Source organism: Theobroma cacao, chromosome 6 (assembly GCF_053813885.1).
Source record: "Theobroma cacao isolate CCN51 chromosome 6, ASM5381388v1, whole genome shotgun sequence".
In the NCBI taxonomy this organism is placed as follows: Eukaryota; Viridiplantae; Streptophyta; class Magnoliopsida; order Malvales; family Malvaceae; genus Theobroma; species Theobroma cacao.
In genome coordinates, this window is record NC_142644.1 from 25,388,165 (window position 1) to 25,408,573 (window position 20,409).

At 35.9% G+C, this 20,409-nt stretch overlaps 2 protein-coding genes across 6 annotated transcripts; both read left to right on the forward strand.

The window, feature by feature from the left end:
- Positions 1-5,932: 5,932 nt before the first annotated feature.
- Positions 5,933-11,520, forward strand: LOC18596197 (protein Brevis radix-like 2). 2 transcript variants are annotated; one of them, XM_018123767.2, is made up of 5 exons: positions 5,933-6,620; positions 7,096-7,472; positions 9,417-9,552; positions 10,034-10,425; positions 11,155-11,520. In XM_018123767.2, exons 1-5 carry the CDS (start codon positions 6,495-6,497, stop codon positions 11,231-11,233), a joined length of 1,110 nt encoding a protein of 369 aa, XP_017979256.1. In that variant the 5' UTR covers positions 5,933-6,494; the 3' UTR covers positions 11,234-11,520. The 2 variants fall into 2 exon arrangements, with proteins under 2 accessions (XP_017979256.1, XP_007024583.2); XM_007024521.3 differs by lacking the exon at positions 5,933-6,620 and adding an exon at positions 6,731-6,749.
- A 1,355-nt stretch (positions 11,521-12,875) lies between these two features.
- On the forward strand, positions 12,876-19,966 carry LOC18596198 (dentin sialophosphoprotein, putative (DUF1296)). Of its 4 annotated transcripts, none has more exons than XM_007024526.3 (10): positions 12,876-13,308; positions 14,462-14,505; positions 14,888-15,014; positions 15,657-15,795; positions 15,955-16,550; positions 17,195-17,534; positions 17,686-17,926; positions 18,093-18,188; positions 18,294-18,740; positions 19,515-19,966. In XM_007024526.3, the coding sequence occupies exons 1-10, from the start codon at positions 13,143-13,145 to the stop codon at positions 19,845-19,847; spliced, it is 2,529 nt and encodes an 842-aa protein (XP_007024588.2). In that variant the 5' UTR covers positions 12,876-13,142; the 3' UTR covers positions 19,848-19,966. The 4 variants fall into 4 exon arrangements, with proteins under 4 accessions (XP_007024588.2, XP_007024585.2, XP_007024586.2 ...); XM_007024523.3 differs by having other exon boundaries at positions 12,877-13,308; positions 17,656-17,926; XM_007024524.3 differs by having other exon boundaries at positions 12,877-13,308; positions 17,656-17,926; positions 18,096-18,188.
- The last annotated feature ends 443 nt before the right edge of the window (positions 19,967-20,409 follow it).

Sequence of the window (20,409 nt, forward strand, 5' to 3'; positions counted from 1 at the left end):
TGCTTCAGTTGAGTGAAGTGGGCCCCGTTCAATTAAGGGCTTAATAACTGTCTGAAACGTTGCCCTTTCTTATTGCATCCCAGCTCTTATCCTCATGCCGTGGTCTAGAATCCACTGTCCTGACTCTGGCGTCTTGAGTTTAACCCCAAACAAACTCCGTACAATTCCATCCCTCGGAGATTGATTGCATTTGAAGGTGAACTTTCGGTTTGGGTCAATGGTAGTTTGAGTCCAAACTAAAGAGGACTCAGACATTTGAGTGCAGCTACTCTCATGAATTGAGCTCTCTATTTAGGCCTAAAGGCCCAACCTACTTCCTGTCTGGTAGAGCTCAGTTTGATCTCCGGCCCCACAAATAAGAGAAAAAGCTAAGTTTAAATAAGGATGTTTAAAATTGGGTCGAAGTAATAAATCAAATGTAATTTAGATAAAATGATTTGATTTAATTAATTCATTGAGTTTATTGATTTAAAAAGTTTAATTTAATTAATTTATTTGATTGATTCTCGGTCTTAAAATTTTTGAACCAAGTCAACAAAAACCTTAAACTAATAGTTTATATATATATATATATATATATATACATATATATTTTAAATTTATAAAAAATATATAAAACTCTTGAATGTTAATTTGATCGTTTATGTGAAATGATATAATTATGTAAATGAAAAGATAAATATTATATTTTTTATGTTCAAAATATTTGTATATTTTATAATTATTAATAAAATTTACAAAAGACAAAAACGATAAAATTTTGATTATTTTGATCCAAAATTGAATCAACCAAACCAATTCGATATTTGAACAATTCGATTTTTTTTTTAATTTGATCGATTTTAGTCAATTTTTTAAAAATATTTACCTCATTTAATCTTTAGTTATAACGAATCAAGTTGACTAATTGCTCATCCCTAGTTTTGAGCAATGAACACCTCTGCTTTACATTTGGATCATTGAATCAAGAGGTTTGGATATTGATCAAATATAAAAGAATAAATAAGATGAAGTACATGAAAATTGAGAGGAAGATTATTGGTTCAACTTAATTCTAATGGTTAAAGCCAATTATTGCCTTTCTCAGCATCAATTTGCTAGTTGCTAGACAGACCATATCATTGGAACTTGATGAGTTAAGCCTACTCACAGCCACCACTCACTGTCATCAGGTTACAATGACTAGACTGCTTTTGGGTTCTAGTTTGAAAGTTAAACCCATATGCCTTGAAGCCCAACATGAATGATCTGTTTAGGAATGGAGGGAAACTATTCATATCCAGGAGCTTCTAGTTTCCATGCATGTGGAAGCACATGAAAATCTTTATGAAAGATCAACCTCTCACTGTTCAAAAGAAGAATAATTGAACTATCTTCTGGCCTATTTTCAAAAAGGTTAACCCAATCAGTTACTTCAAGAATTTCACTTATTTTGATAAATTATTTAAACTATTATGCAGTCAAAGCCTGCTACAATATTATACCAACACCATTACCCTTTTCTCACTATAATTATTAGAATAATTTTAATTATTGTTGAGAATACTTAGCAGCAAATACAAACAAAACCCTCAACTGTAAGGCAAAGTTGTTCTTTATGCAAAAGCAGAAAGTGCATACTTGTGTTCTTTAAAACCTAGGAATTCTGCAACTTTTTCCATCATCTGCATTATGTGATCACACTCTGCAAGCAAAGCATGTTCCATGTAAAGCATTCCAAATAAAAATCCATGCAGATCACCAAGCAGAGACCTGCTTTCACTGCTGGCTCTAAAAAGTGTTGAGCATGCATTATAGTAATACTTCCCCTCACACATTATCCAATACTTGGATTACAAGGAGACAGAAAGGTGAAAGGAAAGCCATTTCGGGGCTTAGTTGGAAGACAGCATGTATAGCTAGCCTAACCTAATATATAAATTAATTGACTCCCCACTAAAACCTCCATTGTTAAGGAACATTTGAGCTTTTCCACTTTGGAAAAGAATGATGATTTAGGGTTTGTCTCCAAAAAGAAAAGCACTGCCATGATAGAGCTTTTCTTCTTCTCCTCCAACTTAATTATCATGGTTTCCACTTTGTGTTGCTGGCTGCACATCATTCTAAGGCAACTCATGCATGTCTAGCCTATACATGTATAAGTCATGATTTTCTTAGTTTTTGATTTTTTCCTTTGTTTATTTTTTAATTTTGTTGGGTGGAGGATTTGGATAAGAATGCCAACATGTCATTATATATATTACCATAAATCAAAGTAAAAACTTTTCACCAAAATGCTTAATTCATAGCTCAATTGAACCCCATTGCCATTAAATGTGTCGGCATATTAAAGAATTAGCAAACATGCTATTATACAACAAAACAGGCAAACACCACCATGTTTCAGAAATTTAAAATAAAAAGGACAAAAAGAAAATGGTATTGTAAACCTCTAGATGAAATGAACAGTTGAATGGTAAATTTTTGGACCTCTAAATACTACGCATTGTCCATTTTTTTTCCCAAGAAAACTCATTATTTGTAATGGGTCATTAATGTGACACAGTATTCATTTGGCTTGTATATGTTGGAAAGACAGATATTTTGGCGTTTACTCAGCAAACTGACAGGACTTCTAGATTATTTGGAGCCATTGGCACAGAACCAAGATCAATAAATAAATGAATAGCAACGAGGAAACAATACAAGTCTGCCAGTGTTGAGGAGCAAAGAAAAATAGTAGTTGCCCAATATATATCCCCTTCAGTTTTAAGGAAAATAATACTTTAATCAGTGTATATATATAATTTATAAGAACTCATTCACAAAACTGATACTAAAATCGTACATGCAGTTCAAGGTAAGAAGCAATCTGTGTTGGTGTGGGGGGTAAGAAGCAATCTGTGTTGGTGTGGGGGGGCCTATCAGATATTATAACTTGCCAATGTTGCAGGGTTGCAGCCCCTTCTCCACGTGGCATACATAGTTAAGGCTGAGGGTCTTCCAATTTTTCTTGGCTGAGAATGCATTCAACTTACAAATCATTCCAAGTTTTTGCAACTGTGTGATTTTCGTGTGGATCATGACCCACACTTCGGTCATTAATTTCCATCCATAGTTTAGTTTCTGTAGCCTATGAAAGGTCAAATGGGATTTGGATCTGATATACATACACAGTCCACAATTGTGAAATGATCTCTACTGATGTGCACTTATTGCAACAGTTCATTACTTCATTTCCTGTTTTAAAATAATGCTGGTTTACCCAAATGTCATTGAATTTTCTCTATCAGATGCACAGGGATACATAAATTCGGGCTGTATCATGTACAAATCTTTATGCTTTTGGTCCAATAAAAACATGATTTATCAATAGAAATGTTCTTCATTTCACTCTTTGTTTCTTTCCTATTTTCTTCAACTGCTAAAAGGGGTCCCCCCCTTAACATATTCAATAAGCTACCCAAAAGGACGAATTTGATGTGAACCAGACAGTCAACTGGTAAAACTTAACTCCTTTTCCTTTATTAGTCAATACTAATCTAGTAAAACCCCATGCTATTGCCCCCCCTCCCTAAGGTTTTGCCAGATCATGCTATTGGCCTACGTACTTTACCCTTAATTAATAAATTTGCTAGTTCACGTGACTCTATCATCCCCACAAATATGACTGAATCTTGCTAAATAATTATAAAACTCCCTTACCCTTGTGTTCTTCCTTGAGCAAAGTTTGAATCCATCTTCAAAAATTTTCCTTTTCTTTTATGTGTGCGTGTGTGTGTTAATTTGCATGTTCTTTGAAATGAATGCATTGGGGTAGGATCTAGTGGCTCTTGCCTTGGCTCAATCGTCCGTCACCGCTCGACAACATCCAATGGTCAAGCTGCATGATCTACTTGATTGACACCAATGTTTTGGGAGACAGTACCTATTCCCCAATCAAATTAAATTCTTTGATTTTCAAACACAAGTGAAAAAGAGGTGCCCTCCATCCATTGGTGTCTGTTGGACCACCTCCTCTCGTTTTATTGCAAGATTCAAGACTCCCTTTAACCCTTGCCTTGAAGTTGACATATATGAATGAAGGAGCAGCTTGCTATCTATCTCTATGAAGAAAAAAGAATAAGCAAGGAAAACCCATACTAACTTTGTTGCCCAAACATAGAAAAGGTGTTGTATAAATAAAATGCTATAAGTTTTGGGTACAAATCCTAACAAATTAAGAACAAGTATTGAAAAAAAAAACCCAAGCTTTAATACTTTTCCAAAGGGAATTCAGAATCATCCAATAGTTTGAAAAGAAAGATGGAGAACTTGTTACTTAGGGAGAGCATTTACCATGCATGTGATGATTAGGTCAACCTACTTAGTCCTTATTTAATACTTTACCATAAAAAAAACAAACTGTAATACTAGTTTACATCACATGCAAAGTGAAATATTAAAGAGAGAGTGCAGTTGAACAAGAAAGAAGTAAAGAGGTAGGTGGAAATTGATTGGAATTGAAATGCAAAGCAGACCCAAGAAACTAAAGTATGGAATTGAAATGCAAAGCAGACCCAAGAAACTAAAGCAGTTAACCAAAGTAGCCGTTTTTTGCAATTCCCGCACACCCAAAATTTCACATCGAGAATGACAGGTGTCAGCCATGGGAAACACCTGTTGACGCTATCAGTAGAGAATAAATAAAAGTTCACACACATGCACGCAAGTTTGTCACAAAAACTCACATATGATCAGGATTTCAGCAGGAAAAAATAATAATTTCTTCTCTTTTTTTTTTTGCTAGCCCCACTGCCCCCACAGCACTGGCTTAGGCGTCTCTCTTTTTCACCTTTTGCTTTCTTTTTCCTAACCCAATCTCGGCGCTGATCTGGTCCATAGGGTGGCGCCACCCCCCATAAAGACAATCCCTGGTACGACCCTCCTCCCCTAAGCTAATGCCCTTTTCCAGTTTTCATGCAACCCACTTTTCACTCAAACGTTAGAACTTACAATAACCACTAGTATTTCTTTTTCTTTTTTTATTCTTAAATTAAATTGAAGGGTTTAAATTCCAAAGATTAAGGCTTAAGTGTTTATTTATCATTAAACTAAGCAAATAATTTGTAAGTTTTGTACCTGTCAGATCATTAATCAATAGTCAACATGGCAATTATTTCTTCTCAATTTTGTTTTTTGTGATAATGTTCTGATATTTTGTAGAAAAAGAATCAAATTTAATTTTCCTGAGTCAAAGGTAACGTTATTCACAATATTTGTTATAGGGATTTTTATTACCATGTAATTGTTGTCTTTAAAGTATCACACGTTGTTGTTAAATAATACATGTTATGTTAATTTTCTCACGAGAAATGTCCCCTTTTTTTTAAAATAAAAATATTTCTCGTGAAAAATTTGTGTTATATTTAATTATAGACTAATTGTATTATATGTTTAGTAATATTATTTCAAAGACAGGAAATAAAAAATTGCTAAGGGATCAATTTAATTAATATATGTGCATGCTATGCTATATTGGAGGGAGCTCCTGCAAAGCAAATATTCTTTTTTTTTTTTTGACTTGTGACCACATTAATTCCAAAAATTCGTTATCATGCAAAAATAGATGTTTGCTATTAATGCAGCCCAAGGGAGAAAAACATTTATTTCCTTTTTTTTCAATTGATAATAATGACATCATTTATTGTTTATAATGAAATCTCAAAACTCGATTTCGTTCTGAAATTAACCACAAAAAATAAAAATAAAAATGCATGTCTGTGTTTCAATTTCCATGTTTAGAATATACTTTTATTTATTTATTTATTTATTTGAAAGAGAAAATTCTTGAGGAGGTTAAAAAAAGAAAAAAAGGCTACAATGAGAAATTGACTACTAGACAGCTACAAAATGGTACCACTTGTGGGATTAGCCCAAATCTCAATAGCCTCCTCAAAAAAATCCAGTGGCAGTAAGGAAGAGAGAGAGAGAGAGAGAGAGAGAGAGGAAACTCAAGCTCAAGCCAGACATAGAAATTATTTGTTTTTACTTTGTAGACAGAGGGTAGAGAGGGCAGAGGCAGAGCCAAAGAAACAAGAGAGGATTTCTTACTCTTTCTTTTCATTTCGATCCCAAAAAGCCATGCCCTATTTTCTCCTCCATTAACGGTCACTTCCACTTCTTTTTTCTTTTTTATTATATGCTTCCCCTGTCAATCCAAACTTATTAGTCATTATTATTATTATATTCTTGCTATCATCCCTTGGGATCTCTCTGATTCTTCTCTTTCTTTCGTGTTACTCTTTCACGCTATGAAATCACCCAGCCCACTCTGCCTTTTGAAGCTTAAATATTCTAAAGCGTTAAACGTAACCAAAGAGAAATTCCCGTGAACAAGCTTCCTTCTCTCGTTGACATAGCCACATACATTTGTTTATGAAATTTGGTTGTTGAATCTGATCTGGGTTTTTGTTGTCGGGTGGGTTAGAAGGAGAGAGAGAGAGAGAGAGAGAGAGAGAGAGAGAGAAGGGGAGATGTTAACGTGTATAGCTTGTTCAAAGCAGCTAAACGATAACAATGGATCTATTGGGGGCCAACAGGATGAAGATACTTTGGAGACTCCTAGGACTAGGCAAGCCCTTAAGGCCCTCACTTCTCAGGTATTATTATTACTAATTTACTACATACATATATCTATGTAGAAATTTGCATACACGCTTTTGTGTTTTTTTGCTGAGAAAATGCGGGAAAAAACGACTAGGAATATTTGAAGTTCTGCTTTGAATCCGGTGAGTTTTTCACTATTCATAAGCTGGTAAAGGAAGGGGGAGTTTACTTTAAAATTTGACTTTGATCGGCTCAATTTTGTTTTTGTTGTAAAAATAAGTTTGGAATTATTTTCCTGTTCTCTTGGGTTCCTTCATTTTTTTAGCAACCAAAGATAGCTAATCCTGAATCCGCCATATTTCTTAAACCTTAAGCGAGTTTGTTTTTCTTTTCCTTCTCCAATTTTGAAATCAAAATGGGTAAAGCAACAAATCCCTGAATTTGTTTTCTTTTCTTGTTGCTATTTTTTTTCCAACATAATAAGATTTTAAGTGACAGAGGACTTCTTTTTATATTTATAATTTTCAGATCAAAGACATGGCATTGAAAGCATCAGGAGCTTATAAAAACTGCAAGCCTTGTTCTGGTTCTTCAAACCATAACCATAACCAGAACTATGCAGACTCTGACGCCGCCTCTGACTCGGCACGCTTCCATTGCCCATACCGCAGAACAGGAAGTTCGAATTCCACGCCCAGGATTTGGGGCAAGGAGATGGAATCAAGACTAAAAGGACTTTCCAGCGGTGAAGGAACACCAGCGTCTGTTAGTGGCCGTACAGAATCAGTACTGTTTATGGAGGAAGATGAGCCTAAGGAATGGGTTGCACAAGTGGAGCCTGGTGTTTTAATCACTTTTGTTTCATTGCCTGAGGGAGGGAATGATCTGAAACGGATTCGATTCAGGTACCATTTTTTTTGTTATTGGTATATATGATAGTGAAGGTTCTGATTTGTTTGAACGTGAGCACATGATTTTAATTTTTGGTATTGAAACGGTAGCCATATTTGTATTGTCCTTTGTGGTTTAAACATTTCTTGTATTTGAAATATCTGGTTTTGAAGTGTTTTTATTGTTCTGTTTTGAAATTGTCTCCTTGTAGTTTGGATGCCGTTCTTGGCTCTTGAGTTTGATATTGAAGGTTTCGGTTTGTTTGATTGTGAATACGTGTGGTTAGTATGGTGGTGGTGGTAATTGGAGTTGGGGCATTTTGACATTATCCTTTGTCATTTTATGTGTGTGACTGTTGCGCTAAATTTTCATGTGAGGTTTTATGAGTGAAAAACTATACAGCATCATTAAAGTGGCCCCATATATGGTTCTCACTTTATGGCTTGGCCCACTTGCATTATAGCTTTTTTGTATTTCCAGTGAATTATGGTTTGCTAAGGGCAATAAGTCCTTTGTCTCCTGCCTAAAAAAACTCAATCGAAGCTAGATGGTTAAACCATTCAATCCTTGGACAGTGGGTTTTATTGTAATCTTGGTATGCACAAGAGTTAACTGGAACTTGAGATGACACTAGGGCCAAGTTCTATATGACCTTTCTGAATGCATTACACTGCTTGGTGAATCTAGTGTAACACTAAAGGACTAAAGAAATGTCTTCTTCACATGCGATGTTGGTACATACAGTTCTTTTTGGTCCTTCAGGGAGATCACTGGCAAAATTTACATTACTTGATGATAACGACCATACAGAGCATTTATTAGAATCACAAGAAAATGTCCTTTTGTACATCAAGTCATTGCTTGTAAATTAACAGTTGTTCTTTTAAGGGCCAAAAAATTGTGTGAATCTTGTGCTTCTCCTTTGGGAATTTTGGACGATCTCCATCAGCAGACCATCTTCCCTTCCTTTGTGCTTCTCATATAGGAACTTTGATGGCTTCAGTTTTTAAGCACCAATGGTTTATAATAATATTAATTTCCGTACCATCTTATAATTTTGAAAGAAGATTATGAACAGATAAGACCATATATTTCTGGTTGTATATTAGCTGGTTTATGTCATTTTTTTTTCATCATCTCCTAATATTTTGACAAACTTTCTTCTTTAGCTATTAGGAATGGATATATGTGGAGATCTCATCTTCCATAATATATAGAAATGATGATATAATATTTATCAGAAATTTTGAAAGGGGAAAAAATCACACTTCTTTTCAGTTACTCTTTTTTCCAGTTTTGTCCTTATATTGCACTTTGAAACATTCTTATGTCTGTCTTTGATCTAGAAAATATTGGTTATACCAGCCACACTTGAAGAGTGAAGGTGATTACCAATATGTGAAAGCATCAGATTGCATATTTGCAATGGTTGTTCTTGGCTTTATTAACAGACCCACTTTTTATCTGCTAATTATGCTGCTAAATTGATGGGATATTTAGTTCTGATAATTATTGTATGAAAACTATTTTTGGACAACATAGCACAAAGAGTATTTTGGCTTTTATATTATCAGTTGGGAACTTAAACATCTATGTCTTTGCCTCTTTAAACATAAATGATTTTGCCTCTTAATCACCTGGTTCTTCTTGATGACATTTTGAATGCCAAATGATGTTCTTAATTATCCTGTTAATGGGTTCTAGTGTAATTATCAAGGCACTTGGCTTCTTTAATTCTTCTGATAAGCAACTATCTTTTTAATGGGTTCAAGTGTAATTATCAAAGCACTTGGCTTCTGTAATTCTGTTCTATTTGTTCATTTCATCTTTTGCAAACTTGTCATCTCATGGATATTGAAACTTCAATAGTGCAATTATCAGCTTCTGCTATTCTTTCATTCTAAAGTTTCTTGTTGATTGCCTGGAGAGCTAATCTATCCTTTTGTTAATTTAATCAGCCGTGAAATGTTTAATAAATGGCAAGCTCAAAGGTGGTGGGCAGAGAACTATGACAAGGTCATGGAATTATACAATGTTCAACGCTTTAATCGTCAAGCAGTCCCACTTCCAACTCCCCCAAGATCCGAAGATGAAGTAAGCTTCTTTTCTGCGTGTATTTTTGACCTTTTTGTTGTCCTTAGCATGAGTTGGTGAAGTCCTATTTCTTACTTTTTCAACTCTATTCTATCTATTTTTAAGTGGTAAACTACAAAAAACTCCTTTAGCATGCTTTGGGATGTGGATTGGACTTTTACACCATTAGGTTTGAAAGTAAGAAATTGCATTAGATATATTTGAGTACCACATTTAAAATAGATGCAATCAGTCCATGATTGAAGGATCTTATCTCTTTGGTTTTAATTTTTCAGCCAACTTACAGGTTTAACATTTTCAAGGTTTCAAGCAATATCATTCTTTGATGTCATACTGCCCTCTTGGGGGTTTACTCCCTGCATAATGGAATTGCTACCCTGGAATTTCATGCAAAGATCACCATAATTGTCTTACTTTTAGTGAAATGACATGTCCATAAGTTTTTGGGTTTTTAAAGTTAGTTTTTGTCCTTCCCTTCTAGGGCTCTAGAATTGAATCTGCAAAGGACAGTCCTGTGACTCCACCCCTGAACAAAGAACGCCTGCGCAACTTTGTCCGCCCAGCAGGAATGGGCTATTCTTCATCAGATTCCCTGGATCATCACCCAACACATTCCCGTCAATGCTATGACTCAGCTGCACTTGCTTCAACACCAAAACTCTCCAGTATTAGTGGAGCCAAGACTGAGACATCATCGGTTGATGGCTCTGTTAGGACTAGTTCATCGAGAGAGGCAGATTGCTCTGGAGAGCTCTCCATCAGTAATGCCAGTGACATGGAAACTGAATGGGTTGAACAGGATGAACCAGGGGTTTACATCACTATTAGAGCACTCCCTGGTGGCACTCGGGAGCTTAGACGTGTCCGCTTCAGGTATGTGGTTTCTTTGACAGGAAAGATGGATTAAAGGTCAAAACTGTTAAAGCGGAATTTTTTTTAATAAGCTAAAGCGGTCTTATAGTAACTAGATGAATGCACATTTTCTTGGTCTAAGACATGAGAATGGATGGGAACAAAAGCAGAAAACTGTTATTTTGGTCCTGGGTTTCCTTGCTGATTATTATTAACTGATAATAGTTTAACAATTCCAATAGCTGAGAATACAGTGAACCCATACTCGATTTATTTCCACCTGCAGTCTGGTCCTTGAACTAAGTTCTGATTGGAGGTTTCTTTTTTTTTTTAAATGACGTTTGCTGTATTGCCAAATGTTAGCTGGAATAGATTGACATTATAATTAGCATTGAGTTACATAACTTCCGTTTAAGGAATGGACAATCCTTATAGAAGCAAACAATGGCATGTTTGACGCCAGCATAAGATTTAGTTTGGTCTCAGTAGGAGTTCAAAGAGTTTCCCTGGAGTCCGTGAAGGATCCAAAAACCTAAGCCTTATTATTGTTAGTTTAACTTGTGATGCTGGTCCCCTCACCTCCTAGGATATCCTGCTGTGAATTGTGGGCCTTTCGCACATAGTCCCCACACCCCTATTGTCAGCCAGGACTCCAATTTTCCGGTTCTCCATGGCCCCATTTGCAAACAGCAGCAGATAGCTTACCATTTACTATTGAATTCATTTGTTTTTCTTTTATGTGTGATGCAGCCGAGAAAGGTTTGGAGAAATGCATGCAAGGATGTGGTGGGACGAAAACCGAGCCAGGATACAAGAACAGTACTTGTGAGATTTAGCAAATCAATGAGATGGACCAGCATCTGGAAGTTGTCTCCTTTTGACAAAGTGGTGTTAGAAGCTCCTGTGTGCCTGGGCACAACTAATCACAAAGCTTACAATGCATCAAATCTGGGTATTGGTCATATCCTCAATTATTGATCTTTTTCTTTCTTCTTTTCCCTTCCTTTTTTTCCCCATATGTGGTTGGGTGCAAATGTTGGGTCGCTTTGGGGTTTGACCATTGAAAAGATGATGAGAAATGTTAGTCAAAATAATATTTGTTCATATTCACTCACAGCTCTACTTTTCGTCCAACAACTACCATCTAGACCTTCAACTGTTCTCACATTTACCGTTCTTTCTTTTTTTTGGTCTCTACCGAGTAGAAATATGATTAAAAATCCCATTTTACATCTTCAGTCGAAAAAGCTTCGAGGTGAAAACCACTTGCTAGCCTACACCAAAACAATTTTTTATTTCTGGCCCATAACCTGGATGGGCCTACAATAGGGTCCATTAGGCTTTCATTGTTGCAATGCGATGCCACGGGCCATCTTTTCTATGCTATGAAAGCCTAGGGAGCGTTGAATTGTGATCCGTTTTAGATTTTATTTTTTGGAAAAATAAATTTATTGTACTAACATGCCTTTTGAATATAAATTTAAAATAAAATTAATAAGATTATTAATTCATACATTGTTTATCGGTTAATTTGTTTAACAGGTTTTTTATTATTTAATTTTACAATAAAATTGACTTTACTATGTTCATTACTGAAATAAAGAAAACACATTGCGTACTTTTCGTAAAATCTAAATCGAAAATTTCTTACTTTTTGAAAATTAAAAAAAAATTGAATTAAAAATTACTCATAATAGATGAATCATTTAATAGTGTTGGAAATGAGTAGTGCATTGATTCATCCATCATGATGTTCATTTGCTTTAAATTGCTTTCTTAATGTAAAAACAAATGATGTGGTGACGCAAGGCTCAAAATTTTGAAAATGGCCCTCTACTGGTCCTGTAGTCCCCTGCTAGTCCACGTCTCGTTGCCAATTTTCCAATGGCCTTTGGCTTTTACAGAAGAAAAAATTTCCAACTCCATCGCTTTTATTTCTTTCTCTAGTCTCTATAACTCAAAGCAAAAATACAAATGGTAAAGAAGCCTCTGGTACAAAGCCAATCCCAATACCACCCCTGCTTTTTGGTTTTTCTTCTCTTTCCTTCCAAACAATTGCAGCTGTAACGTTTTTCTTTTATTTATTTTTAACAATAAAGGATGAAAATAAGAATATGATTAGTAACTGATGATCATGGAAAATGTAAGTAATGCAGCAAATCATAAAGAACACATGGTCTATAATCATGGACATGATTGACAATGATAACTTAATTAGTGTACAAAAATTACTAAGGATTATTCCTTTCCTACAAGGAAAACGCTAATTAGGGCAAAATAGTTCCAAGGTTTTCCTAATAATTATTTCCTCTAAATCAGCAATCTTTAATTTGCTTTCATACCAAACAAAACCACAGAAAAGGAAATGGTTGTTCATCAAAGGGCAATACAGAAAATATACAAAATTGGAAGGGGGCAGATCAGTCATTAAGCAGATCCCCAATTCGGAATTTTTTTCCCAAGTAAAAACGTTTTCAAAACCCTCGCTCCCAAACCTCTTTCTCTCTCCCTGTAAAGCCGTTCTTCACCATCTATCTAAATGCAAACCCTAGCTCTTCTCTTTTAAAGGGTATTAATAATATAGCAATAATCAAAGAAACCCTCTTTATATTCAGAATAGAATTTGGATGATCAAACTGGGTTTTTTTATTTAAAAAAAAATATTGGTGCGGAAAGTGAAAGTTTTCTTCTTTTTCTTTTTTTTTGGAGTGTTTTGAAACAGAGAGAGAGGGAGAGAGATGGTAAGTGGGGCAAGAATCGAAGGAGATATCTCAGCGCCAGTGAGGCAGACAATACAGTCAATTAAGGAAATAGTTGGCAATCACTCTGATGCTGATATTTATGTTGCCTTGAAAGAGGCCAACATGGATCCTAATGAAACTACCCAGAAATTGCTTCATCAAGGTCAACTTTTTTCCTAAAACCCCCTTTTTTCATCCTGTTGCTGTTGCCTGTTCTTATGGTGTTCTATGTTTTGTTTTGGTGCTTTGGGAAGTGAGTTTTGCTTGCTCTGCAGTGGTGTTAAGTGTCGGGAGTTTGAGGTCAATAACTTAGGATTGTTCTGGTTCAAGTTGTGTGTGTGTGTGTATTTTTTTTTTTTTGGGTTTGTTACTAAGGTATTGAGTTATTTTAATTTGTATTGGTTTGGTGTGTGAAAGTTTATTATTGTTTTATGGAGGAGGTTTAGGGCGTGATGATTATTGCTGGATGTTTTGGCTTGCTGATAATGTAGTTTTTGCCCGTTTGATGATACTCGTTTTCATTTGCTTTGCCATGGTGCTCATCTTTGCATTATAGTAGGTGCATTTTACTGAGTCTCAAAGATTGGGTATTGATTCTTCTTTTTGTTATGCTAGGTGCATTTTGCCTTGGTGGGTTTGTGTTGAGCCTGCTGATAAACCATCAATCAATTTTTGCTAAAACTTAGTTTGGTTGCTCAGATATAGTTGGTGGGGGGGTGGGGGTGGGGGGAGGCGGGATAATACATTAAATTTGATTAGCACAAGCCAAGAATAAAAATCTATGCTTTTCAAGGTTGATTGATTTATTTAGTTTATTGAATCCTATAGATAGAGACAGCACAAAAAGGTATCGTGTTTTTGTAATTGCTTTACTTTCTTACAATCTCAGTGATTTGATGCATGACAAGTAAGCAGCTTATCTTTGTATGTCATAAAATTGGCATTATGATCCTCATTGGCTTGTTTCTGAGCTGATTTCTCGCTTTCGGCATTATACATTGGATAGACTTGAGGATTATGTCTGTCTACTGGTTATGTCCGTGCCATGCATGGTGAAGTTGTGAACGTGGTTGGTTCACGCACATATGATGTTAAGAGGGGATTGGTCATGTCTTGTATTGTTTGGGAAACTTTCATCGAACTGGTAAATTGTTCAATAGAAGTTGTGGAGTGCTGTATGAGTTCTCAAAAGTTGATAATTTCTTTTGTCCTTCTGGTTATGTTGTGGCTTCAGTTTCCTATTTTGTTTAGATGATATTTTAAATGTACTCTGTAAATGTTTCTTATTTATATTTATTCTCATTCTTTGTTCTCAGATACTTTTCATGAAGTAAGGAGAAAAAGAGACCGGAAGAAAGAGGTATAATCTTGTTTAGTATCCTAATATGGTTTTTGGCAAATCTTTTTGTGCATTTCGTTGCTTTCTTAGCAATAGAGGGTTGTTTTTCAACATCACATGTGGTAAGTAGAGCACACTTTTATATTAGCTTATTTGTTGATTTGCACACATTTTCAGTATTTGATAGTTGCCTCTGTTCACGAAGTTTTAATCATTTATATTATTCTGCTATTAATGTATCCTGTGATACTTACATATTTGATTGATCTTGTATCCTTAGTAATTGAGAAAATGTCGATGCCTTGAATTCCTATTAAATATAATATCTTGAAATGTGAGCCCTTTAGATAGGTAATGCACAGATGTGAAAAACTTGTTCTGATTTGACATTTTATTATGATAGAGCATTGAGTACAAAGTTTCCTTGGATTCAAGAAAACGTTCTGAGAATGTTGGTCAAGGGATGAAATTTCGTCCATATCCTGAACGTGGTTCTCGAAGAGGAAGCTATACTCGCAATACTTTGCCGGGTAATTCATTAAGATAACGTGTTTAACGATTTGAACTTTATTGGCGAGTAATGCTTGATTATGTATTCTCTTCTAGCTAAACACTATTCTGCCTCATGATCAAGGAGTGAATATTAAAGTTAGGAACTCTTAAGTGTCTTTAATGATTTCCTTCGTTGTTAATTGACTAAAAAGTTGATTTTAATATTGTGGATGAAGATGGATAATGGAGAAATTGGTGATTGTAATGATTTGCACTATTGTATAATAGTCATTGTATATTGATGTCTAATGTCTTGGTTTTGCAATTTGTGCAATATGCTGATCTGGTGAGATTTTCTTGGTACTCTTGTACTCAACTTCATCAGATATATATATATATTTTTCTTTATTATTCATTTACCAAAATCTGGAAGGCTTTTATAATTTAAGTATTGGATTTCCATCCTTCCATTCAATCCCACAGTTTAAGGTGTTTTTTTCCGTAGTTTGTATAAATTTTATACATGTAATGTGTGTTAATTTTTCTCATGTATAGAAGAACAGTTCTTTTGTTGCATTGTTTACCATCTACTTCTACATAACGTCGTCAGCTACTGATTATTGACTATAATGAGGCGTTTTTAACCTTTTTCTGCTATTTAATGGATAGTTCCTTACTAGATGCAGGAGTCAACAGAGAGTTTCGTATTGTGAGGGACAACAGAGTTAACCAAAATGCAAATAAAGATATGAAGACTCCTTTCTCACAATGTTCAACCTCTGCAAATGAGCAAGTGCCTGTGAATGTTGCTGAAAAGGGGTAATGTTTATTTGGTAGTTATTTATTTGCCATTCCACTCTAGCCTTTTTTTTGCTGAACCGTAAGCTTTGTTTATTCTTTTATGCCTATATTTACTGATGTTGTAGACCTCGTGAAATCACATGCACTGAGTATTCTTTTTTTATTACCATTCTGCAGCTCCACAGGAACATCAAGCAATCAGAGACCCTTTAGTTCTCGGAGTTTATCTCAAACTTCTAATGGACCATCCAGTTCACAAACGAGACATGCTCGTGATGCAAATTCAAGTGGTATTGATAGGAAAGAAATATCAGAGGAAAAGCGAAATTTTATTCCTAATGCTGTTTCGCGGTCACAGGCAGTGAAGCCCAATAATTCTCAAGCACATGCTGCCACTCAATCATCAAGCAGCTCAGTTGTTGGGGTTTATTCCTCCTCTACAGATCCTGTTCATGTGCCTTCTCCTGATTCGAGATCCTCTGGTGCTGTTGGTGCTATTAAGCGTGAAGTTGGGGTTGTGGGTGTTCGCCGTCAGCCTTCTGAAAATGCTGTCAAAGATTCATCTGGATCAAGTGGTTCTCTCTCCAATTCACTTGTAGGGAGGGATAATTCATCAGAGGCATTTCGATCTTTTCCTTCAATTTCTAGAGCAGACCAGCTCAGTCATACTAGTGCAACTGAATCGATCATGCCTGGAATTTCTGGAAGCAGGTCATTCCTGAGCAATCAGTATGGGAGCAGGCAAAATCAACAGGCTTTAGGTCATCAAAAAGGTACTTCCTCTCAACTATGAGCATCCATCTCATAAGCTGTCCTTTGTGTTGGTCAAGGTGTAGGTTTGATATGATTATATATTTTTTTAAAACTGTTATCCTGGGTATTTTTTCACTTGTATATACAATAACAGTTTTCATATAACGTGTGTTTACAAAATACTAGAGGAAAACGAATCTCAAGAAAAACTTAACTAATTATGTGCTGGTTATTGCTGTATCATGTGGCTTTGATGCCTTTCTGTTATTATTATTACTATTAATTTTTTTGCAAATATGTTTCTGTTGTGTTAAAAAGAACCCAAGTGCAGTTTCTTTAAACTTAATGATGATTAGTCATTAATTATTTTAAGCTTCTTGAAAGTGTGAGGAACTTCTATGTCTATTGAGTTTAAATACGTATGAATGTGAGACACAGTTAAGTAGTGATAGTATTAGATATCAAGTCAATGCCTCTTCATGTTATGTTAGAAGCTTCTTATTGTAGTGCTTTTCATCCTTTCATTGATCAAATTAGGTATAATTTTATCACTTTAAACTGCTATTTTAACAAATGGCTGTCAATAGCTTGTACTTATTATAGCACTTAACTTGAACTTGTTTGTTAAGTTTATGGGAGAGTTTATCATGCATATTTGATGCAGCTAACCAACATAATAAAGAGTGGAAACCAAAATTGAGCCAAAAATCAAGTGTTAATAATCCTGGAGTTATTGGAACACCTAAAAAGTCTGCTTCACCTCCTGCTGATGATGCCAAGGGCTTGGATTCAGAAACAGCTAAATTGCAAGATAAGTTTTCGCAAGTAAATATCTACGAAAATGAGAACGTTATCATAGCACAGCACATTCGTGTCCCAGAGAATGATCGCTGTAGACTTACTTTCGGCAGCTTTGGAGTGGAATTTGATTCTTTAAGGAATTTTGTGCCGGGTTTTCAAGCCACTGGTGTTGCAGAAGACTCAAATGGGGAATCTGCTGCAAGGTTGGTCTTTTCTCCCAAGTAATTGCTTACATTTGGTAGAGTCTGAACTCTAAAGTTAACATTTTGTTGTTGAGTCAAGACCTCTTTCTGATGTTGTTCTACTTGTATTTGATCTAAGCAGTTTGTCTGTGTCTGCTCCCGATACTTCCAGTGATGATGCTGCTGGTGGCAAGCCCATTGAGATTTTAGATGATCAAATTGGAAATTCGGGATCTGATTCTCCACTCTCTGGTACTGCTTCTGAACATCAATTGCCTGATACGAAAGACACTTCAAGTCCTCAGAATTTGGACAGTTATGCCGATATTGGATTGGTTCAGGACAACAGTCCATCGTATGCTCCTTCAGAGTCACAAAAGCAGCAAGATCCTCCTGAGTTACCTAGTTTTTCGGTATGTTGAATCTTATGAATAACACCTGATCTTGCCCAAATGGGTATTTATGAAATTTATTAGTCAGTGAAACTGATATAAAGCAAATTTGAATTTTGGAATAAATACCTTTTTTTATTTGTTTGCTTCTTGAATGGAATGTTCTGATGTGGTGTTGGCTTGATAGCAGGCATATGATCCGCAAACTGGTTATGATTTACCATATTTCAGACCCCCAATAGATGAAACTGCGAGAGGACAAGGTCTACCATCCCCTCAGGAGGTTAGTGCCGTTACATGCATTTAAGAATCAGAATTCATTTTAGAAAGGCTTGTTTGTTTATTTTTATCACCTCAATTTGATGCAAATTCTAAATGATAATTGTAGGCCTTAAGTGCGCATACTGCAAATGTCCCTGCATCAACAATACCAATGATGCAGCAGCAACAACCACCAGTAGCACAGATGTATCCACAAGTTCATGTGTCCCATTTTGCTAATATTATGCCGTATCGTCAGTTTGTCTCCCCGATTTATCTACCACAGATGGCGATGCCAGGTTATTCCAGTAACCCTGCCTATCCACACCCATCGAATGGTAGCAGCTACGTGCTGATGCCAGGAGGTAGTTCTCATCTTAATGCGAATGGCCTCAAGTACGGGATTCAGCAGTTCAAGCCAGTTCCTGCTGGTAGTCCTACTGGGTTTGGAAATTTTACCAGTCCATCTGGGTATGCAATCAATGCTCCTGGTGTAGTTGGGAATCCAACAGGTCTTGAAGATTCATCTCGGATCAAATATAAAGATGGCAATATTTATGTTCCAAATCAACAGGTAAAAAATGTTCTTCGCTCTAATAGCCAGTAGAATATGAGCCAATAAAATAAATATCGAGCCATTAGTGTCAGTGACTTGAGGGTTATTTAATGGCCTGTTGTATCTGCTTTTGGGATGGCAGTTTATTCAGTTTGTGAGAGCAACATGGTGACTACTTATCTGCCCAAAAAAGGTTCCGACTAGTGAGAAAAAAGTAAAGCACGTTATGCACAGATAAATAGCTAGGATATGTCTAATTTTTCAAAGTTTTTCAAGTGATTGACCTCTTTGTTTGTAGCCAAATTAGATTGAACCCTGAAATATCACAATCATAGACTGCTTAATGCTATTTATGGAGTCAGGTTATTCATTTTTGGATTGGGCTCTTGTCCGTTACTTTCCATGCACCCATAGTCACTGTTCATATCTGTGCAGTTCACAGTCAATGACTGGGTCTGACACACGTGAATGATGAGGAAGAATATATTGGGAAGTAGTAGAGAGGATCTCACCCATGAGTTTTGCAGTTTGAATTTTAAATTTAGTTGAGCATTGACTTTTTATTTAGGAGTCATGATATCAAAATTGTGCCTGTTGGAGGTGCAATTTGATTATTGCCCTTTACAGTGTGATATATCTTTGCGTGTTTCACACACCATGAGTTTCTGTTATTCTGCATGTGTTTCTTTGGTTTGAAATGTTCTTTTGTCCTTGCTGTGTATAGTTTTTATTCAGTTGGCTAGTTTGATTGTCAATCATAGTCTCTTTGCTTACTGCATTTGCATGTGACAGGCTGATACATCAGATCTCTGGATTCAGAACCCGAGGGAGCTACCAGGCTTGCAGTCTGCTCCATACTACAATATGCCACAAACACCTCATGGTTATATGCCATCTCACACAGGCCATGCTTCTTTTAATGCTGCTGCAGCACAATCTTCTCACATGCAATTCCCGGGGTTGTATCATCCTCCTCCACAGCCTGCTGCAATGGCAAATCCACATCTAGGCCCTGCTATGGGTGCTAATGTTGGTGTTGGGGTTGCTCCAGCTGCTCCTGGGGCTCAAGTAGGTGCTTACCAACAACCTCAATTGGGTCATCTTAACTGGACAACAAACTTCTGAATAGCATCAAGCTAACCCTTTCGCTTGTAAGGGAGTGAAGTAGCTATAGAAAGTTTAAAGTTTTCTTTGTGAAATAACCCACAATCTTTTTAATTGAATGCATAATTGGTGTTTAATCTCGTCTTGTTTTCTTCCGGCTGTTTTTATTAAATTGCACTAAGCCACCGATAGCAGCTTAGGTGCTGTCCAGCCTATCTTTGTTAATTAAATTGGAAAGATTAATATAGAAGAGATAAAATGACTGCATATTGTGTAATCAGAAACCAAATGTGATCCGAGTTGAAGGATTTTGTGGAAAGAAATGTTGGCAAGTATAACAATTTTCCTCGAAGGATTTCATATAAACTATACAATTGTTTGTCTAGCTCTGCCATTTGCTTTTTGGACCTTATCTTGTAGGTCTGACCAATCATGCTAGTCTAGCTGCCAAAATGGGTCTCGATTTACTTGGTCTATTAGCATAGGAAGTACTTTTGTGGGATTTGTATGCAGCTTGAATGATTAAACAGAACAATTCAGAACTTGTTACTTACTACCCACTGCACTCAATCACTTAAGCTTT